This window comes from Lytechinus variegatus, chromosome 1 (genome assembly GCF_018143015.1).
Source record: "Lytechinus variegatus isolate NC3 chromosome 1, Lvar_3.0, whole genome shotgun sequence".
NCBI lineage: Eukaryota > Metazoa > Echinodermata > Echinoidea > Temnopleuroida > Toxopneustidae > Lytechinus > Lytechinus variegatus.
Window position 1 is genome coordinate 53,027,202 of NC_054740.1, and position 20,227 is coordinate 53,047,428.

Genomic DNA, 20,227 nt, shown 5'->3' on the forward strand with positions numbered 1-20,227 from the left:
ATATGATTTTGAAAATAAAGAACCCTGTGGAAGGGGGGGGGGAATAACCCCAACACACGTTCTCAGATTACTCTCTAAGATCCAAATCAAGAATCTCCCCTTGTTACCCCCTCCACGAAGCCCAAAGTCCCTTCACGAATCAAATCGTCTGGTTTTGAAGGAATCAGTATGTCTCTCGATCAATAAGTGATTCGTGCTCCGCACTTCTCCACCGTACTTTTTTCTCAACAATTTTATAATTTCTCCACATCTCATTAGAAAAAAAACTTGAACATTCAATACACCACTCATATTCAGTGTCATTATTTTCGTTTTATCCATTCAATGTAAATTCTTGTAAATAAATTCAATTGGATTCAATTCAATTCAGCATTCAGCGGAATAGATTATTTCTAGATAGATGGCGCTATATGTATATGGATGCCTATAATTATTATTATTATCATTAGTAGTAGTAGTAGTAGTATCACTATTATTATGCATCATCATCATCATTATCGTTATTATTGTTATTATTATTATTTTTATCATTATTATTATCACTATTATTATTATTCTCATTTTTATTATTAATATTATCATTATCATTCTATTATGTTAGTCTGATATGTTTTGGGTAAAAAAAAAACAGAGATACGCGATGGCAATGTGGTTTTTTTTTAAGAAGAGAAAGTTCTTATTAAAAAAATAGATACAAATCCATATTGTTCGAGTAATGGAGCAACAAAGATAGCTACATTTCGTGATTAATGTTACCATTCACTGCTAAAAGATAAATTACCGTAATTACGCTTAATCTACTATTCAAACCTTGAATATTGATTATTAAAAAATCAGTCTTTTGATTAGTAAAAAGACATCGGTTTAAATCGAAGGTTCTCAAAATAATGCCTAAAGATAACTGAGGTGATTAAGGGGTAATTGAAAATAATTAAAATAATTTTCAGTATTATGGTCATCATTTAAGATAAGGCTGAAGTGGTTGATGGTCAAATGGATCTGGTCCGGTTTGATCTGTTTGTTGGCCAACTTGGTCGTGATCAGTGACGTGACTTGTGCATGCCTTGATCTTGATGTGCTGTACCGTGACGTCATCGAACGAAGAAATGGGTAACCGAAAAACCACCATAGGAACGGATCGAACCGTATGCGAACATTCGACCCGTTTGCCGTGTTGAAATAGAGAAATATGTGGGGACTCTTTAGAGGAGCACTGTTGCCATATAACCCACTGGTTCACATCACCAAACTGAAAAAAATATATATATAGTTCAGAGGTAAAATGAAGAGAAAAAAGAACAAAATGATGAATATATACCAATCATATTTCATCTTATAACGATGTCTTACAATTTAGTTTCTGTATAAAGGCACACCATATTCTGTGTGATTATGATCCCCTCTTTCTATTTTAAAACAATGGCACTCGTTCTTTTCCCCCATTTGATTATGATTTTGACCAGTTTGTCCCGAAAATTTTTTCAACCCGTTCGATAAAAAAGAGAGTTATAATTATTCAGACTTCTTACCCTTATTTACATTAATTCCTAACAAGATATTTATGTTCATTTATCCCTCACAAAATACTCTTCATAATTCTTCGTTAAAATATTCTTTATAATTTTGAGGAACCGTAAATGGTGTTGTTGTTTTTTTATTTCTAAAGATGTATATCCAAAATGGGCAAACTCATGATGTCATATCCCCATTGTTCTTTTTTATTTTCTCATATGAAAATATGTTTATTCAATTTTCCCCAAAGACTAAATAAGGTGCATTTACAACTGATTTAATGCATTAGATATTCATTGCTGCAATTTATGTTTTCATAGGCGAGACATTATCATGCACACTTGTATGAAAAATGAAACAATTATTGTTCAATGTAATAAGAAAAAGGAAAGTGGGGATGTGACATCATCAGCCCAACTGCTGAATATTTATCACGGATATATTCAAGAATTTTTAACAATTTTGCCACCCAAATTGGAATTTCGACAATTAGTAAGCACAACCTTTACCCGTTTTGTGCCAGCTGGATCTAAGTACATAACTGAATCTGAACAAAAGTTTACATCAGACATCTCCAGCATTTCTATCATTTAAAGTGGGTTTACATTTCATTTTTCATTTAATACTTGTTTCTCCACACTTTTCCCAAGCTTGACAATGATTAACAAAAATTAATTTCAAACATAGACCATTTCATGTACATGTATATGACAGGTCAGTGTAAAGCAAATATCGTTACGATGGCCTCGGAGAGTGGGGGAGTGGGGGTGTAATGCACTCTTCGAAGTGTTTTGAGCAAAGAAAGAGGTTAAAAAGGTAAGAGATATTCAAATCAATTTTACTAGCTAAATTCCACATGTTCTTCATGTTTACGGTCAACCTTTATTCGCATAACTTTTTTCAAAGTTCTGCGCAAATAATTTTTCACTAACTTTTCAAAAGTAAGTGGTGCTCACTCAAGCGGAAATATTTTTTGACAGTTATATCGTCATTTGCTCAAATGGATCTGAACCAATGTTAGCATGTGGAAAAAATCACCAGGATATTACAAATATATAATTTTACAATTTTTCTAAGTGTAAACTTTTTTATACGCACTGTATTTAGATAAAAATACTTTCAGACTGGAGTATATACCCCTTAAAGGGGAATCCAACCCAAATAAAAACTTGTTTTTATAAGGAAAAGAAAAATCAGACAAGTTGATAGGTGAAGTTTTGAACAATATTGGACAAACAACAAGAAAGTTATGAATTTTTAAAAGTGGTAAATATTGGTGATCACTTTACCCATGGAGACTTCAAATTGGCCGCATATGTGATGTCATAGTGATGTAAGGCAAGGACTACTCTTCCATGGACTCCAATACATATTATGGCTAAAATGTCCTTTTTCCCAAAAGTTTTATTTCAAATTATATTTTTCTTTCATGAGGACATAAAACAATATACTACCTGGGTTATATTTAGATTACTGCCCCGGGGGAATGGGTACTTAGGAGAAAACCACAAATCCCTGATAATAAAGTACATGGCCTATGGGAAAGTTGTCCTTGCCCCTTGTCATAATTTACTTACCCAGTTGCCAATTTGAAATCTACATAGTATTAGTGATTTCAGTTTTAAAGCAGTTATAACTTTCTTACTGCTTGGCCGATTTCTTTCAAACTTTCACCATTCTGTTTAATTTATTTTTCTCCTTCCCAACACAACTGTTTAAGGCCAAGGCTGGATTCCCCTTTAAATGATTCCTTATACATGTTATATGTTCCAGTGAAATCCTTGCCCAGTAATTCACACGATTTAAAGACGATTTAAAGATCTTATAAGTCTTTCGTATATTTAAAACATTCGTAATATTAATATTCAGGGCTACTCAAAGTTTTGGTGGCTTGCATATTAGTATAAGCATTAATTCCTCAGAAAATTCAGTTACAAAATGTAATGGTTTATATGCACAAATTCATCGAGAAAAACTGTATTCAGGAATTAGGTATCACCATTTGTTTTATCCCTTGAATTTTAGGTGGCTCCCGAAATGGAAAATTTCATCCCATGTATTTCCCTTTTAATTGCGATGGTCTTTATCAATTCATTTGACCCTTCTCGTGGGAATATCATGCTATACTCTTGCAGACAGTAATATGAACCCGCCGAACCTACCTGTACAACGGCTACTGGTTCATCGTCAACATTGATCCCTGTGTAGAGGATTTTCTGGACCGTTATTGCTGGGCACACTGGTATCAATGGCGGAGCCTTGGTGGAGGAAGGTGCCCCCCATTTAGCCAGGTGGGCTAGGTTGGTTGGTTGACTGCTAAAGAATGCTCCAAACCGTTCTAAAATGAAATTCTTTTGCGCTTTAGCAAACCCAGATATGAAGACAGGTTTGTTACTGGTGTAGGCGTATTCATGGTCCACCTCGAAGTGTGATTTGAACTCGTCCAATTGCTGGAGCTGTAGGGGGGTGAACTCCAATTGATCTGCCTTTGATTGGGAGACCCAAAGAACTAAAAACAGATGCACGGCGGCGAGGGTTCTAGCTAAGCCTGCCATTCTCCTCGAATTACTCAAACTCAAAGTCAGGATTCGAATCTGAACTGGAGTGCTTGTGATGCGATCAGAGAGCTACTGAAAGTTTGAAGGAGATAGTCAGTTGCTTAACACTAATAAAAGAAGATCTGTCGATCGAGCTCCAAAATCTAGATGAAAGGTCTCAAACACAATTTCCCATGGGTAGGACAGCGGTGGTGTGAATGAGAATAATATAACGATTTGCCTACGAGTATTTAAACAAGCAAAATTTTTAATAGAAATGCGTCTGACCGTTTGATTTGACTAACACCGTTGACTATTATTTTTTTTTCCTTTTTACTTATATCATAAGACCAAAGGGTTTTCCCAATGTTCCACCGTGAAAGAGTAAATATAAGTGATGTTTTTTTTTTCGGCCATTCATTTGTATTTTTACTGTTGTGATCGAATGCAAATTGAGTTCGAAGGCGTATAGAGCGTAGAGGGTGACTCCCATTCACACCCGAATTGTAAAGTCATACCATATTTGGAATATATTTACAGTCACTATTAGACTACAATGATCGACTGAAATCATTTTGGCATGCCAGTGAAAATGTTTGAGTTTAATCATATCAACGATACAGTATAGACCTAAAATGATGAAAAAATATCCAACTAATATCTAATCAGTTCATAATACTCATTTCACCGATAGAAGTCTATTATATTCGAGGTCAATAATCATGAGTGATATTAACCGGAAATGCTCTGTCTTTTCCTTGTTGATGTAGCACGTCATGATCTTTACCTCTGCCATTATTATATATTTTTACCTCTGCCATTTTTACCTCTGCCATTATTATCTCTACCATTTTTACTTCTCCCATTTTGACCTCTGCCAATTTTACCTCTGACATTATTACCTTTGCCATTTTTACATCTGCCATTATTGCCTCTGCCATTTTTACCTCTGTCATTTTACCTCTGGCATTATTACCTTTGCCATTTTTACCCGGCACCTCCGAAACCATGCTGAACCATATATAAACATTTCACTTTGTTACAATATTTCCAATGGTCGCCAATTTTATTATTTGTCACTTTCCTCAAATTGCCCTGAAGGTCAAAAACATATTTTGATTGTTTTCTTCTTTAAAACGGTTTTGCATTGTTTGCGTAAGGTATTCAAAACTATAGTAATCCCATTTCAATTTCCTCATTTTTATCTTTACATTTTTAAATGTTATTTCTTAAATTTAAGAAATTCTTTCTGAATTTCATACTTTCTTTATCAAACCAAGGCTTTGTTTTCGGAAATGCAGTGGTAATGGTCGTGCCAGATTTTTTCTGCCGTGACATGCAGTTGCAGATTTATAATATAGCTAGTTGTTTATTTCATTCACTACATTATTGACATATTGACTACCAATTGGGGGCTTATTTCTGATAACCTCTATTATTTCCAATATCTTGTTTCTTTTATCCTCATCTAACATGTCTAAGGAGTGTGCAATATGTGTGAGTCAATTCAGAATTCCATTTATAATACTTCTTTTTCAAATGGGAATCATAATCGTTATTGGTGTAATGACCCTTTTCTTCTGGAAATATTATTCTCTTAACATATTTCATGGAAACAAACATTGGACTGTGTTTATCTGACAGACATTTTTCAAAGTTGTCAACAGTAATGTCTTCAAAATGATCAATGAAATTTGCAGAGATAATAGTCAACTGTGCTTGCGTCGGCGCAGGTGTTACGATACTGCACAACAAATAACAATGAAAATTTAAATTTGATATCCTTTCTTTATTACGGGAAATAGATCAATCATACACTACACAAAACAAAAATAATGATCTTACATCTCTTGAAGAGTTCGTGCAATCCGAAGTTATGATAGTTCTTTATTAAATCCAGATAAAATCTAAGTTGGTTGGCGAAGATTCCGTTAGCGATGGTGAAACTGATGTTGAAGCACGATGAATAACAAGAGTCACTGTAACCAGATGAAATGTCCGTGAAGACGATGTTGATGATGATTAACAGTCAATTTCAGCAATCAATGGGCTGACAGGTTTATGATCTCAATGAGAATGAGAATTTCTCTCTCAAAATAACTGCAAACAGTTCATTGATTACGTGCAAATAATTCCACAGAAGATAAATGTTGTATTCCAGTTGGAAATAAACTATGCTCTGACATAAAGTCTGGTGTGAAACTCTCGAGTTCTGATCTGATATTATGAAGAAACTGCCAGTTAATATATATATATATATATATCCACTTTTCTGGAAGCTTCTAGTATTATCTACAAAAAGATCATTCTGCCAATTTTTCATTTATTTATTGATATAATCATATTCCACAAATCCTCAAAGTACATTTCGTAATAAATCATTTTTACAATGAAAAGATGCATCAACTTCATAACACATGTATGATTGAAACGTACCAATGAAAAAAGTGGAGGGGCATACTGAAAAGCAAAGCTTGTAAGATGTAGACCCCCTATCAAAATTTTATACAAGGTTAATATGATATAAGTAGAGTAAAAATAATCAACAATAATTCTGTAATTATATAAAGATATAAACACTGTAACACAAATGTATATACACTATATACAAAATTAAACATTGACTTTAAAATAATCAACAGTACCGTGGATAAGTATGAAGTTCACAAAATATTTTATTGAATCAATAAGAATTCAGAATTATTTTGATGAGTAGTTTAAATCGGATCAGATTAGCTCCCTCATTTATTACTCTGTCCAGAGAATTCCAGAGTTTTAGGTAGATAGTTTGAGTATTTTGTAGTTTTGTTTAGATTAATTTTGAATGCGCGCGAATTCGTCGATTTTTAATCCATTTCGTATTGACAACGGCAAAATATAACCAAAATAGTTTAAAATAGTTTAAAATATTCATGATATTTTGTAATCGCTTGTTAGAGTACTATTTGTAAATGCGCGAATTAAGAGAGTACAACAAGGATAGTGCCTGTGCTGGAAGAATGTTTTGCTTATTGATGACTCCAATATTTCTTGCCACAGTTTTGCAAATATTGTTGACATGAGCATTCCACGTAAGTTTGTAAGACCTAAAATTTTGTTCTTTGCACTTCTTTGATTTCAGTATTATCCCAAAGTACTTGATGATGTAGATGTTTCAATCAATGACTAAAAAGCACCTTTTTTTAAATTCTGCATTCATAGTGCTCACAAGGACATGTGGATCATGATGTGTGTAGAAAATATTGGAATCATCAGCAAAGAGAATAAATGAGAGAACATAAGATGAATTTTTATATCATTAACAAAAAAAATAAACAAATAGCAAAGGGCCAAGAATACTACCTTGTGGAATTCCACAGGCAACTGGCCTTATTGGAGATTCTGATTCATTTACTGTAAACTGAACACTATCAGTAAGATAACTCCTCTACCATTGGAAAGTTGTCCCTCTGATACCGTAATTTGATAGCTTACACAATTATTGTGTAAGCTTACACAATTACTGTGAAAATTATCAAATTGCGGTATCAGAGGGAATTGTAGTATTCCATGATCTATTGTATCAAACGCTTTTGAGAAATCGAGAAACAACCTTACGGTATGATCAGAATTGTCAAAAGAAGTAGGTATTTTATTTATTAATGTCAATATAGCATGAGTTGTATTATGTTTCTCTCTAAAACCGAATTGATTATCACATATAATACTATTTCTGAAGGAAACCAACTGTCCTTTTATAAATTATCCTTTCAAGAATTTTTGAAAACGAAGTTAAGGTATTGGGCGGTAATTACTAGTTATTAATTGATCTCCCTTCTTGAAAATGGGTATAACTTTGGCTATTTTCATCTTCTTTGGGACCTGGCCAAGCTGCAATGATGAATTAAATATAATGAAGCAGATGATCAGCAAGAGAATGTATAATGTTTTTCACAATTCTATTTGTAATACCATCATAACCAGATGCCTTTTCCAGTTAACTTTGGTCCGATTTGAGAGAAATAAGTACTAAATTATTTGCTGTAGAATGAGAATATTCAGCCATATTGCCATCTACACATAATTTGTCAACAGCACTAGATTTATTAATTTTGTTTTGAGCCCCATTTATTGTTTTCCATGTATTTTTAAGGTCGTTTTTATATCATTGTAATATTTCTGAATAAATCCTCTTTTTTCACTTTTGGAAACATTTACATCTAGTTGTTCAACATAATTTCTCGGACATTGTTTGAAAATGATATAAAAGCCATGGTGTCCACCGAGGCGTGGGGAGATTTGACGTTATTCTTTTTACAAATCATCGTATAGTATCATAGTAAAGTCGTATATCGGGAGAATATTTTCCCTCAGAGCTGCGCGCTTCGGGCAAAATATAATCCCTTGAGGAAAATACCACTCTGTAGGGGAGAGGAAATGTTATATTCAAACTCTAGGAACACAATGTATTTATACAGTGCTCTAGGTACGCAATGTATTTATACAGTGCGTCCTACAAAAAACGAAACAAAGATTTATCGATGATTTATCATCTTAATCACAAATATAATAGACAAAATAATGACCTACCATTGTAAAGCTTAGAATATCCTCTTTCATCTGAAATTACTGAGATCATTTCTCATTCACGCATGAGTGAGCAAAAACAATTTGAAGAGGGGATTACAAAAAGTCATTTGGCGGGCTGTATCTGGGTTTCAAAAAGAAAACCACATTTTAAACAGTTCAAAATCTGCTCTTTAATTTGATACCTCAATTACAGAAAATGGTCTAGAAATAACAGTTCTGGTTATTTGAAATAAGGCTTGAATTTTAATAATTTCATAGAATTAAGAGGTTCGACAGGCAATCGTTCAAACTCACTTGACACTCCGTTTTGTTGACGATCAGCCATGCATTAAGTCTTTTGTTTATCATTCGATAGCTCTGTGGGAAACCGGTGAAAACACGTTTATTCAATGAAATTGTGACATTACAAGCATTGTTTCGAGGGATCGTAACTTCTTTTACTTCTTGACCATTTTTAGTGATTAAGGTATCAAATAAAAGAGCAGATTTTGAACTTTTTAGGCATGTGATTTTCTTTTTGAAATTCAGATACCCCCCGCCCAATGAGTTTTGGGTCTTCTTTCTTCAAATTGTTTTTGCTAACTCATGCCTGAATGGGGAATAATCTAAGTAATATCAGATTAAAAAAGAGATTCTAAGCTTTGCATTTGTCTATTGTATTTGTGATTCAGTTATGATAAATCATCGCTTCATGCTGTCGGTTTCGTTTTTTCTGGGAAGCACTGCATATATATATATATATATATATATATATATATATATATATATATATATAAGAATGTGGGGGAAACGGTTGTTATAGTTGTTATAGGAACAAGCGTAAAGTGAAGAACACATTTCGAAGGATGGTAACCATGGTAACTGGTACAATGTTGTTCAACTGTTCATCATGGCTCCTAAACCTTCTTGTTTATCGTCTCACATTCTGCATGTGAACGGCGTTGATATCGTTTCCAACAAAGTGGTGTAATATTTAGGAGGGCCACTGTTACGGCCAACGCTGCTATTATCCCAAACGCAACATCGTATGACCCTGTGGTATCGTACAGAGTACCTGGAAAATAAAGAACAGATCGATGAATCTAAATTAAGACATATGTTAAAGAAATGTGACCATTGACAATGAAATGCAGAGTAATTTGGCCAAAATGATTTAGGAATTTTATTTACTACAACAAATCTCTCTTATAAGCAAGAGAGGTAATCACACTCTCTTGAAGTGAGCAGTATGTTCTCAGAGAGTGCATTGTAACTCCTGGAGTACACTGAGCATTTTTTTTTGCATTTTCAATCCAAAAAGATTTCAAATCCACTCTCAAAAGATTAAATGACATTCCAGAAGGAGTAAGATTATCTCACTCCAAGAGGAGCGTGATTAGGGACACTAAATTGCATTTAGAGAGAAAGGTTTGAAATTATGTATAGCTTGTAAATATTTATCAATTTACCCACACAAGTATTGGTTTAATGGTTTTTATGTTCTCAGCTGTCATTTTCACAAAAAAGGAGTTGTTTTTCGTATATTTTGTATGTTGTAAACAAGTGAAATAATTATGTTCTATCAATTGCTCACTTTTTTCAGAGAGGATTTTTAAGTCAAAAATAGATTTGATTTTATTCGACGGTGAACTGTCTGAAAGTTCCATTTATACAAGATATACAAAGTATAACTGACACAATTATACGATTTTTTAGACAAAATATTAACAATCAATTAAACGACAGAACTCTGCCATGTCTGAGTAAAAACACCTAAATCGGAGAGGATATACTTTGGATAGAATAAGCTCTCGAGTTTGAATCATCTTTGTGATTTGGCGAATTGTCATCATTATTACCTAATGTTATTTTAATGTCTCACAGTAGTTTAATCTTCAAAACTGAAATATTGTATCAGTCATACAATCAAATGCAAAAGAAAAAATGAATGAATCAAATCAACTTTTCGTTTGGATACACTTCTCCTTTATATTGGATTTTATATATTCTATTCTCATCATGAACACATAAGCAGTGGATTCAATCACTGTCTTGTCTGCCTTATCAAGTTTTCGGATTTAATGGTATTAATATAATGTGGAAGTATTGCGGTTGTACATCACTTTTTTTATTGTAATGTTTATTGGAATCTTACCAAATATTGCTCCTGTTATCGGGCCACTGAGACCAAAGCCGAAGAAGAACACAGAGATTCCTGTTTTGTAATCGACTTCTCCTACAGTATTGTAGACCAACTGGAATTGTGACATGATCATGGCCCCCATGAAGAGATCATAGCATGCAGAAAGCGCCATCAGAAATCCAAACGATTCTGCAACGAAATTCGACGCGAATGCAACTGCAGAGAGGAGAAACATCAGCGAGTACCAAAGATCGAACCTGATGCATTTCAATGACCAGAAGAATCCTATTCCCAAACGACCGATGAAGTTGATGGCACCTCCGGTGACGGAAACAAGGACTGCTCTTTTGGGGGATATCCCCTTTGAGAGTGCGTTTGGAATAACGTATAATATCCACGCATGGTAAGAATGGCAGAATAAGAAACATTCTATGAACACAAGGATCATTAAGGGGTGATCTCTAAAGATGCCCAACCCAAATAAATGCAGTGCTTTGGATTTGCAGTTGGCATATCTTCCTTTCCGATTTCCTTCCTCAGGTTTGTCTGTAATGTCTTCAATGTGGGAAACATCTTTACCCCTTTGATCTCTTGCCAATGACCACTTTCCTAACTCCAGCCGATCATCGTCGGTTCCGCAGACAGCATTAACTTCTACGTCACTTAGAGAGTTGTCCATAATTGGCGCGAATTGCTCGTGCATGTTTTCCGCGGAAGGAACCAGTCCACCAGAGATGGTTGCACATTCTTCCTGTACGCTACTTGCATGATCATCAAGCGAAACATCAACGGTGGTATCCATTTCATCCTTGACACTGGGAGAATCCCTGCCATTTTTCTGCACTGGTTCCAAAAGGGCACCGATGACTCCCAGATGAAAATTTATTCCAGCAAGGATTAAAATAGAACCCCTCCAACCATAATGACTGAGCAGGTTTTGGAATAACCAAGGCATCGCCGTGACTCCAGCGCTTCCCCCAGCAAGAACGGTTCCCGTTGCAATCGATACATGATCTGGGAAGTAATCCGTGATGCACGTTGTTGCTGGAAGAATGACGAAGATGATCCCAAAACCTGTTGAGAAAAAGAATAGGCAAGCTGAGTTTAGCAAATAATCTTTTTAACAAAGGCGAAATCAAAAATTTACATTCGTGCTTAATTAGACTGTTTAAAATTGGCAATTTCTTTAAAGACATATTCCTCAAGGCGTTGTGGCAATAAATTGGCTCCATTATATTCGCTGTACGAGCGGAATATGCGAGATAATTACATTCAATCATTCCAGCCCCCTATTTTTGACAACGTATCGACTTTTTCTTAAAGGTTTGTCATGAGGAGTAACTGGGAGTTAAAGGACAAGTCCATCCCAACAAAAAGATTTGAATAAAAAAAGAAAATTCCAACAAGCATAATGAAAATTTCATCAAAATCGGATGAAAAATAAGAAAGTTAAGACATTTTGAAGTTTTGCTTAATTTCACAAAACAGTTCCTGGTCGGTATACAAACGAGCAGACTGATGACGCCATCCACTCACTATTTCTTTTGTATTTAGTACATGAAATATTTCAATTTTCTCCTCGTTGTCAAGTGAAACAACGTTTAATTCCTCCCTGAACATGTAGAATTAGCATTGTTTAATACTATATGACTCGGTCAATTTGGTCCTTAGTGTCAAATCTGCAAAAAAATGAAATATTGTTCAATTCAAACAATAAAACAACAAACAAAATAGTGAGTGGAGGATATCATCTACTGTCTCATTTGCATGTCACTAAGTTGTGCATATCACTGTTTTGTGAAAAATAAGCGAAAGTTTAAAATATCATAATTTTCTTATTTTAAACGATTTTGATGAAATTTTCAGCGTTATGCTAGTTTGATTTTTTCTTTATTTATTCAATCAACATTTTTCTGAGGTGGACTTGAATTTCAAGGTTGCTTCCGTGCAGGGTATACTTCCACGAGCAACAACTCGTAATCTATCTGTATAGATTTATGATGACAGCTTGTATTCTGCGTTCTATGTTGTGATTTATTTTATTTCAAAATTAACTCGGACCCATCACCCATCACGACTTTTTTTTAATTTTTATCTGAAAGTTACAGCACAATGGACGTTTCGTGTACTTTATGTTCAGCTGTGAACAGGGTGAAATCTCTTCCGAAAATTGCTTAAGCATAGGTAAATGTAGACAAACCAGTTAATAATAATAGTACCCGGGAAATTATTGGAATGTTTCTATTTTTAATGTAAATAAAAACTAGGCCAAATATTCTTAGACAGAAAAGTATGTTTTCTTGTCAAATCTGACCAAGCTATGATCTGACAAAGTAATCAGATATCTGTAGCAGCATGGACCTATTGGACGTGTGTGAGGACCTGAGGCATGTTGCAGGCCAAAAAAAATGACGTCATCTCGTATTAGTCCTCTATGTCGACGTACGTTTCTTAAAAGTGCTGATTGTCCTTGGCATCGAACGTGTGTAGGCCCGGCCTGGCCTTGGCACTTAGATATAGGTTCTCGGGTGAGGCCGGGACGAGACCGGACGAGGCCAGGTGTAATTCCAGGTGGGTGTTTCATAAAGCTGTTGTGCGACTTTGAAAACGATTTGTGAACCTTTCTTACGCACGCTAAAATAATGACTATCCAACATTATTTTGATCGTGATTATCATTTACCACAAGAAAGGATCACCAATCTTTCACTATTAACTTATGAACAGATTTATGAAACGGCCCCTGATATATAACGTGCAAAACACTGTTTGCGGTTGCAACTACACTGTTAGAAAATTTATCCTTCAAATAAAAGAAGTTCCTGCAGCATAGTCTCGAGAACACCTGTAATCCTAACAGATTGCGTAATCTTACAGGATATTGGGAATTTGGTGTATGGAATCTTACAAATTTACTTTAAGAAAGCACCGTTTTCCCCCTTTTAACAGACCTGTTCTGTTCAATAAACAGACCTGTTCTGTTTTATGAATAATGACTCTGTTATTGCTTTCAGCAAAATCTTCTTTTTTTCTGTAAAATCGGGGGGTTTTTAACAGTGAAGCTCACGTTTTTAGCTCGTGATTTTATAGTTTACGAATGTGGGAAAAGAAAGAGACTATAAAGTTTTTGATATGAGATTAGGCTTATACTTTCTTTTCATTTTCAGTTCCCCCATTTCCCCATATCTTTTACCATCTACCGATACGAATGATATTCTCTATTGCAGTATAAATCAGTGATTGTAGTCCTATATACTTACCGTACGCCGTGAACGCAGCTGAAAATTGGGAACTTGTTTGAGCAAAGGAGGAAAGTGCAAGTCCCAAACTTGAAATGATTCCACCACACATAACCAGCTGACGAACCGAGAAACGCCGGAGCAAAGGTATGTTTAGGAATCCTGTATGACGCAGATAAAAATGAAAGATCACTGACAAATTTATGATGTCAATCCCATTATATACCTCTCATCCTTGCTTTTCTTAGCCCCGTATTATCTTGAAAAGGAGCATTATCCTGACGGCTAGATTTGAGAACATATTTAAGATTCGCAGAAAATCCGCCAGAGTCGTTTATAATAACAATAGGCCTAACAGTCTTGTTAATGATATTTCATTGTAATGCATACATTGTACACATTTAAGCGAGTACGAATGTATTAATACCCCGGTCATCGGATCATTCCAGGACATAATCATCGCTCATTCCAGGACATGATTATATGTGCATCATCTTCCACTCCCTATGGAAGCAGTCCAGCTTATAGTGAACACCGAGGTGCTCACTATACTGGAACACCCTGGAACAGCTACAATAACATTTATTCACGTGCGAGAATAAGAGGTTTTGCTATTTTCAACAGTGAATGCTGGCATTTTGAACCCGAAACATTCTATACCACTAGACAATGCGGTGAATGGACAAATTTGCATCTGCTAAGCCAGAAAATCTGTTTTCGCCAGCATTTCGAAACGGCAACTGCTGAAGGCCCCCTCTCTAAACCAGTACAGTTTATCTATTTGCATGTCTAACTTTTCTAGGGGTAGGGTATTCCACAATTAATATTTGAACAAACCATTGGCCCCTCGAGACTGAGAAGAGTGTACTTTTATTAAATTGCCGATTGTAGGTTTTCGCCAGAAAAATTTTCATTCTTAACCTACAACTCAATTAAGACATTTCAGTGGAATGTCGTTTGACATGTGCGAGGGAGAGTACGGAGCGAGGAAGAAATTTCCTCTATTTTCACCAACGAAACTTCACACTTAGAAACAATGTATGCCACAAGAGTAACGAATTTGCATCAGCTAAGTCAGAGCGATTAGATGTGACCAAGCCAGAAATCCAGTTTCTCCAATACAATACAGTGTACCACCAGGGGCTGGTCTAAATATTTGCAACCGGTAGGCATGTAGGGCTAACTCTGATATTAACCCTGCCATTGTGTCTATGGCAAATACAATGTTTTTAATTTCTAAAGTTGTCTCCTTTTTTTAATTTTATATTTTTTTTTGCATTCTAGTTACCTAAAGAGTATGTGATATTAAATGCAAATCCCAGAATGGAGCCGATGTAGGCGGCACTGGCATCGAATTCTGTCTTGAGATCATCAAGGATGAGTGCAACTGACCGCACAAGACCAGTTTCGAAGAATGATACAAAAAATACGGCTGACAAGATGAGCCACCGCTTGGGACTTTTTCTTATATCTCTACGGCGTATGTTCTTTTGGTCACTTGTCGACGTCGACATCTTATGTTGCTTATATCTGCGAAGGAGAGAACAGAGAGAAAATGGGGGTGAGAGGGAGAAGGAGGCGGGATTAAAAGTAACTTAATTACTTTTTTTTAAATGATCGTTGGAGTCGTAAACAGACTCAACTGACTTGTGTATCAACCTCACAAAAGCCGGATTGACGCTGGTTCTGAATGAGTCCACCTTCGGATGTGGTTTAAAGGCGGTGTCAGTCCTGGAATATGTACATGTATATGTATCTCCTCCAAGTGAACTCGGGCCGGATGAACTAGAAATAGTTATTGCTATCAGTCATGATCGGTTGAACAATGTAAAATGTTGGCATGAAGAGTAAGGCGACTCGGTTTTTGCACGGGGGGGGGGTTGAATTAAATGATCTCGAGGCGTCGATCTTCAGTCCACTTTCGGCATGTTCGGCGAATGTGTATCACCGCCTAAATTGCAGGGGTGAAGGCGGCTTCAAGACAGAAGGGATGGCTCTGGGGAATCCTGGTTGAAGTTACAATTACCATTATTCCCTGTTCCAATTTTTCACTACATAATTTTCAAAAGATCTATTTCCAAAGTATTATTTATTGATTCATTCATTCATGTTTCAAGTGTTTTGATGAACAAAATATGTATCTCTTCAAAAACTACTCTGTGAAAAATAATTGATTTAATATGACAGTTGAATCTATTTCTTGCCCACTTAAATATGAATCTGTTGTAACACATTGACGTTTTAAAGGACAAGTCCACCCCAACAAAAACTTGATTTGAATAAAAAGAGAAAAATTCAACAAGCATAACACTGAAAATTTCATCAAAATCGGATGTAAAATAAGAAAGTTATGGCATTTTGAAGTTTCGCTTATTTTTCAACAAAATAGTTATATGAACGAGCCAGTTACATCAAAATAAGAGAGTTGATGACATCACTCACTCACTATTTCTTTTGTAATTTATTATATGAAATATGAAATATTTTTATTTTCTCGTCATTGTCATGTGAAATGAAGTTTCATTCCTCACTGAACACATGGAATTCCATTATTTTAACATTTTGTGCTTCAGGCAAGGAGGCCCTAATCGTCAAATTCGTACAAATTGAAATATTGTATAATTCAAACAATAAAAAACAAAAGAAATAGTGAGTGAGTGACATCATCGACTCTCTCATTTGGATGTAACTGGCTCGTTCATATAACTATTTTGTTGAAAATAAGCGAAACTTTGAAATGTCATAACTTTCTTATTTTACATCCCATTTGATGAAATTTTCAGCATTGTGCTTGTCTGATTTTTCTCTATTGATTCGAATCAACATTTTTCTGAGGTGGACTTGACCTTTAACAATGATGCAGTGATGAGAAGAGACAACTGGAGAAAGTACAGTGACCTCTACCCACTGACCATGATCATAATTACCATGGCTTCCAGAGCGGAATTGCAAAGTGATCTCCGAAACATATGAATGATACACAGCCCCATGTTTATACAACTCTATTTTAAAATAGAAGGGGGCTTTTCTCGAAAGGTGTAGTTAATAAGTCGTCCATGCATCAGTAGTCTATGATGAAAATAAAATAACGAAATACTGAATACGGAATTCAACTTGCCTGTTTTTAAGAAGATGAATACACTAATGATTTTTTTTAAGTCTGCATAGTTACCAAGTATTTTTTTGCCATCCTTTTTTCAAATTAGTTTGCTCACTTATGCATTTATGAAGAGCATTTTAAGTTTCACCAGTCTGAAAGAGAAGATTCCAAGCTTTATATCGATAGTTCATGTATCTCTTTTTTGTGAAGAAGTTATGATAAATCGTCGATGATAATGCTCAGTTATGTTAATTCTGGGACGCAATGTATATTCACATTATGTTCTCATGAAAGAAAACATATATATAATTTGAAGTAAAACTTTGAGAAAATAGTTATGTTTGGCCCTTTATTTTTGCAATGGAGCAAATGAAAGAGTAGTTCCTAGTTTGTAACCATTATGACATCACCTGTACGGTCAATTTGATGTCTCCTTAGATAGAGCAGGCGCGTAGCTAGGGGGCGGTTCCCCCCCCCAAAAAAAAAGTCCCCAAAAAGAAAAAAGGGAAAAGGAGAGGAGAAAATGAAAAGGGAATTAGGGAGGAAAGGGAAGAAATGTAGCCTTGTGTTTTTTTTTCTTTTTATTATTTTTTTTCTCAAAAGAGAAACTCCTTCACTCTTGCTCTAAATTTATATATGAATTTTGTTTCCGCGCTGTGCGCGGTTAAATGATAATATTGAAGTTCTCAAATGTTTCCCCCACCCTTTCTCTAACCCTGTTTTTCCACCTCAGCTATATGTGTTTCTTGCCTGTTAAAGTTCAAATGTATACATTAGGGCATGGAATTAGAGTAAAGTTAGACCGAAGTATATGAAGTTAACTTTTTTTAATTGATCAAGCAACTTCTGGTCGGGTCGGGTCGGCTCCGGGCGGGTAAAATCTTCATATTTCTGCCGTCAAATCCATAAAGTCAACTTCTCCCGCTAATTTTGAGGAAAACAGGTTCCTAATTTAAAAAGAGGAAGGTATGCAATTCCAGTCGTATTAAATAAAAAAAATACAATATTTATCAAATTCTAAAAAAAAAATCATGTCATTTCCCTGCACATTCATCTCCTGTCCTGTTTAGCGCCCTCAGTTTGAAATTTTGAATGACACTTAAGTTTCTTTATAATTTAAAATGAAGCGCTTCAGGATAAGTCAAAGAAATTAGGCATCCCGTATAAATCACAGAAGCTTCAACTTTTTGCGCACTATTTTCCTTGTAATGAAGTTCAATAATCTTAGAAAATCAATTGAATTAAAGCCGATGGGGTATTAGAGATATCTGTATTTGATGAAACGTCCGCCCTTCGAAATTTCAGAGTTTCATTGATCTGCGCGGGGAGGAATATTTTCCTCCCGGCATATACACTTCTTCTCCTCTGTTTTGCGAGTTATGCACTGTCGCTAATTTGTTTATTATCAAATCTGATTTTTCCAAGGGAATATATCTTTGATAATACCCTTTTCCCGGGACCCTTTTCATGGCAAAACAAATTGAAAAAACGCTTTAGCTTCCGCTCTTCGCGCGGGGTTATTATCTTTTTTACTTTTCTTAATTGTATTCCCTTTTTATGCATTCGCTCACAATCACTTTTGAAACAAGGTTCATGAAAAAAGTTTCAAAATCACGAGTCAACTGAATTGGAGCTGATATAGGTACTAGAGACAAGAGAGACAACTCCTTTTCATTTTAATTTATGAAACACCAAAAGCTTCGCACGGGAGAGGGAAACTCCCCCTCCCTACACCCACCCCCTAGGGAGAGCGCTTTGCGCGCTCTGTAAGTGTTGGCACTGCATGGTTGGCATGCTTCACGTGCATTTACCGCCCCCTCCAAAATGAAATCCTGGCTACGCGGTTGAGGTAGAGTGATTACAACTTTTTACAAGTTTTAAAAATTTATCAACTTTCTTATTTTTTATCCGATGTTGTTCAAGCTTTCAGCTCCCTATGGTTTTTTTTTCACCCCCTGTATAAACAACTTTTTTTTAATTTTGGTTGGATTACCCTCGAAACATAATGAAGTCGTTATGTGAATGAGCGTCAAGTGTGAGTCAGATACTTTAGTGCAAAGGCGGCGCCATGATATCTTGAGAGGGTGTTGGGTGCAAGAAAATGATGACTTTCTTTGATAGAATAAAAATGGGAACAGAGGCGGAGACTTCGCAATTTGGCATTCTTCATTCTCTCGTATGTTTTCTTCCTCTTTATTTTCCACTTCGTTTTCTCTTTTTTTTATACTTGAAAAATAACAAAGTCATCTCTGTCCAATTGGCACTGCACTCCCTGCACCGGTGACTATCTGTGTTTCTCATGACATAGCTTTTTTATTTATTTTAACATAATTTCTGATTTTTAAATCTATTTTCCAATTATTATTCCTCTCTGCTTATTTCATTCACTCCTATTTTCCTCTTATCTCTTTTCTTCTTTTGCTCCTCTCCGTCTCCTCTTTCTTTTCTTCTTAATCTCGCGATGGGTATAGGTCCAGGGACAAAAAGCCTCCGGAAGCTCCAGAATTCTGAAACTTTAAGTTAGGAACTTCACATGAAATCACCATCCTAAAGCTTATTCATGTTGCATCTATACTATTCCTCTCTTTCAACCGCACTCTGGACGGTAACAATGCTCACAAATTTCGGGCATGCCCCCTTTTAAAATCTCCCTGTCATTTTACACCATTATTCGACCTATTGTTGTCCTTCAGACAATGCTTCCGGTCCGGACGTTTACACGATATGGCCGGAATCCCCACCTTGTGAATTCCAGCCGATAAGTTGACAGGAACAATATTTTGCATTGGAAATGAGAAACGCCCTATTGTTCATCTTGAGGTTATGAATTGGAATGACTTTGCTGTGTTGGTCATGGCCATGATGGCGTTGAACTTTTTTTAAACCGTCATTTTGGAAGGGTTGACGTCGTTTCTGTAAAATTTCTGGTTCACGATTGTTTTCACATATGCACTTTTACTTCCGAATGCAGGTCGACATAATGTCCATGAGAGTGTCCATGGTTTGCATGATTAGAAAAGAAAATCTGTTGAATATGTTGCTGTCTTATTTAATTCGCTCCCTTGTGATGTACAAAAAAATGCACGTCCCCATGCATTAAAAAACACTGTAAATCATTAAAATTCTGACTGTCGTACTACATAGCACTG

At 35.5% G+C, this 20,227-nt stretch overlaps 2 protein-coding genes across 2 annotated transcripts; both read right to left on the reverse strand.

Annotated features, from left to right (window-relative positions):
- Positions 1 to 567: 567 nt before the first annotated feature.
- LOC121406471 lies at positions 568 to 4,436 on the reverse strand. The gene is made up of 2 exons (XM_041597481.1): positions 3,675 to 4,436; positions 568 to 1,249 (listed from the first exon to the last, which is right to left on the reverse strand). The coding sequence occupies exons 1-2, from the start codon at positions 4,065 to 4,067 to the stop codon at positions 959 to 961; spliced, it is 684 nt and encodes a 227-aa protein (XP_041453415.1). The 5' UTR covers positions 4,068 to 4,436; the 3' UTR covers positions 568 to 958.
- A 4,947-nt stretch (positions 4,437 to 9,383) lies between these two features.
- On the reverse strand, positions 9,384 to 14,226 carry LOC121406472 (monocarboxylate transporter 7-like). The gene is made up of 3 exons (XM_041597482.1): positions 14,000 to 14,226; positions 10,753 to 11,814; positions 9,384 to 9,672 (listed from the first exon to the last, which is right to left on the reverse strand). Exons 1-3 carry the CDS (start codon positions 14,088 to 14,090, stop codon positions 9,515 to 9,517), a joined length of 1,311 nt encoding a protein of 436 aa, XP_041453416.1. The 5' UTR covers positions 14,091 to 14,226; the 3' UTR covers positions 9,384 to 9,514.
- Positions 14,227 to 20,227: the final 6,001 nt, after the last annotated feature.

Excerpts from the sequence above, each read along its gene's own strand:
- LOC121406471 (XM_041597481.1), bottom strand. The coding sequence starts at position 4,067 with ATGGCAGGCTTAGCTAGAACCCTCGCCGCCGTGCATCTGTTTTTAGTT. Across the intron at positions 1,250-3,674 it reads AACCAGTAGCCGTTGTACAG|TTTGGTGATGTGAACCAGTG; the intron begins GTAGGTTCGGCG and ends TATTTTTTTCAG.
- LOC121406472 (XM_041597482.1), bottom strand. The coding sequence starts at position 14,090 with ATGTGTGGTGGAATCATTTCAAGTTTGGGACTTGCACTTTCCTCCTTT. Across the intron at positions 11,815-13,999 it reads AGCTGCGTTCACGGCGTACG|GTTTTGGGATCATCTTCGTC; the intron begins GTAAGTATATAG and ends TTTTCTCAACAG. Across the intron at positions 9,673-10,752 it reads GATAACAGGAGCAATATTTG|GTACTCTGTACGATACCACA; the intron begins GTAAGATTCCAA and ends TTTATTTTCCAG.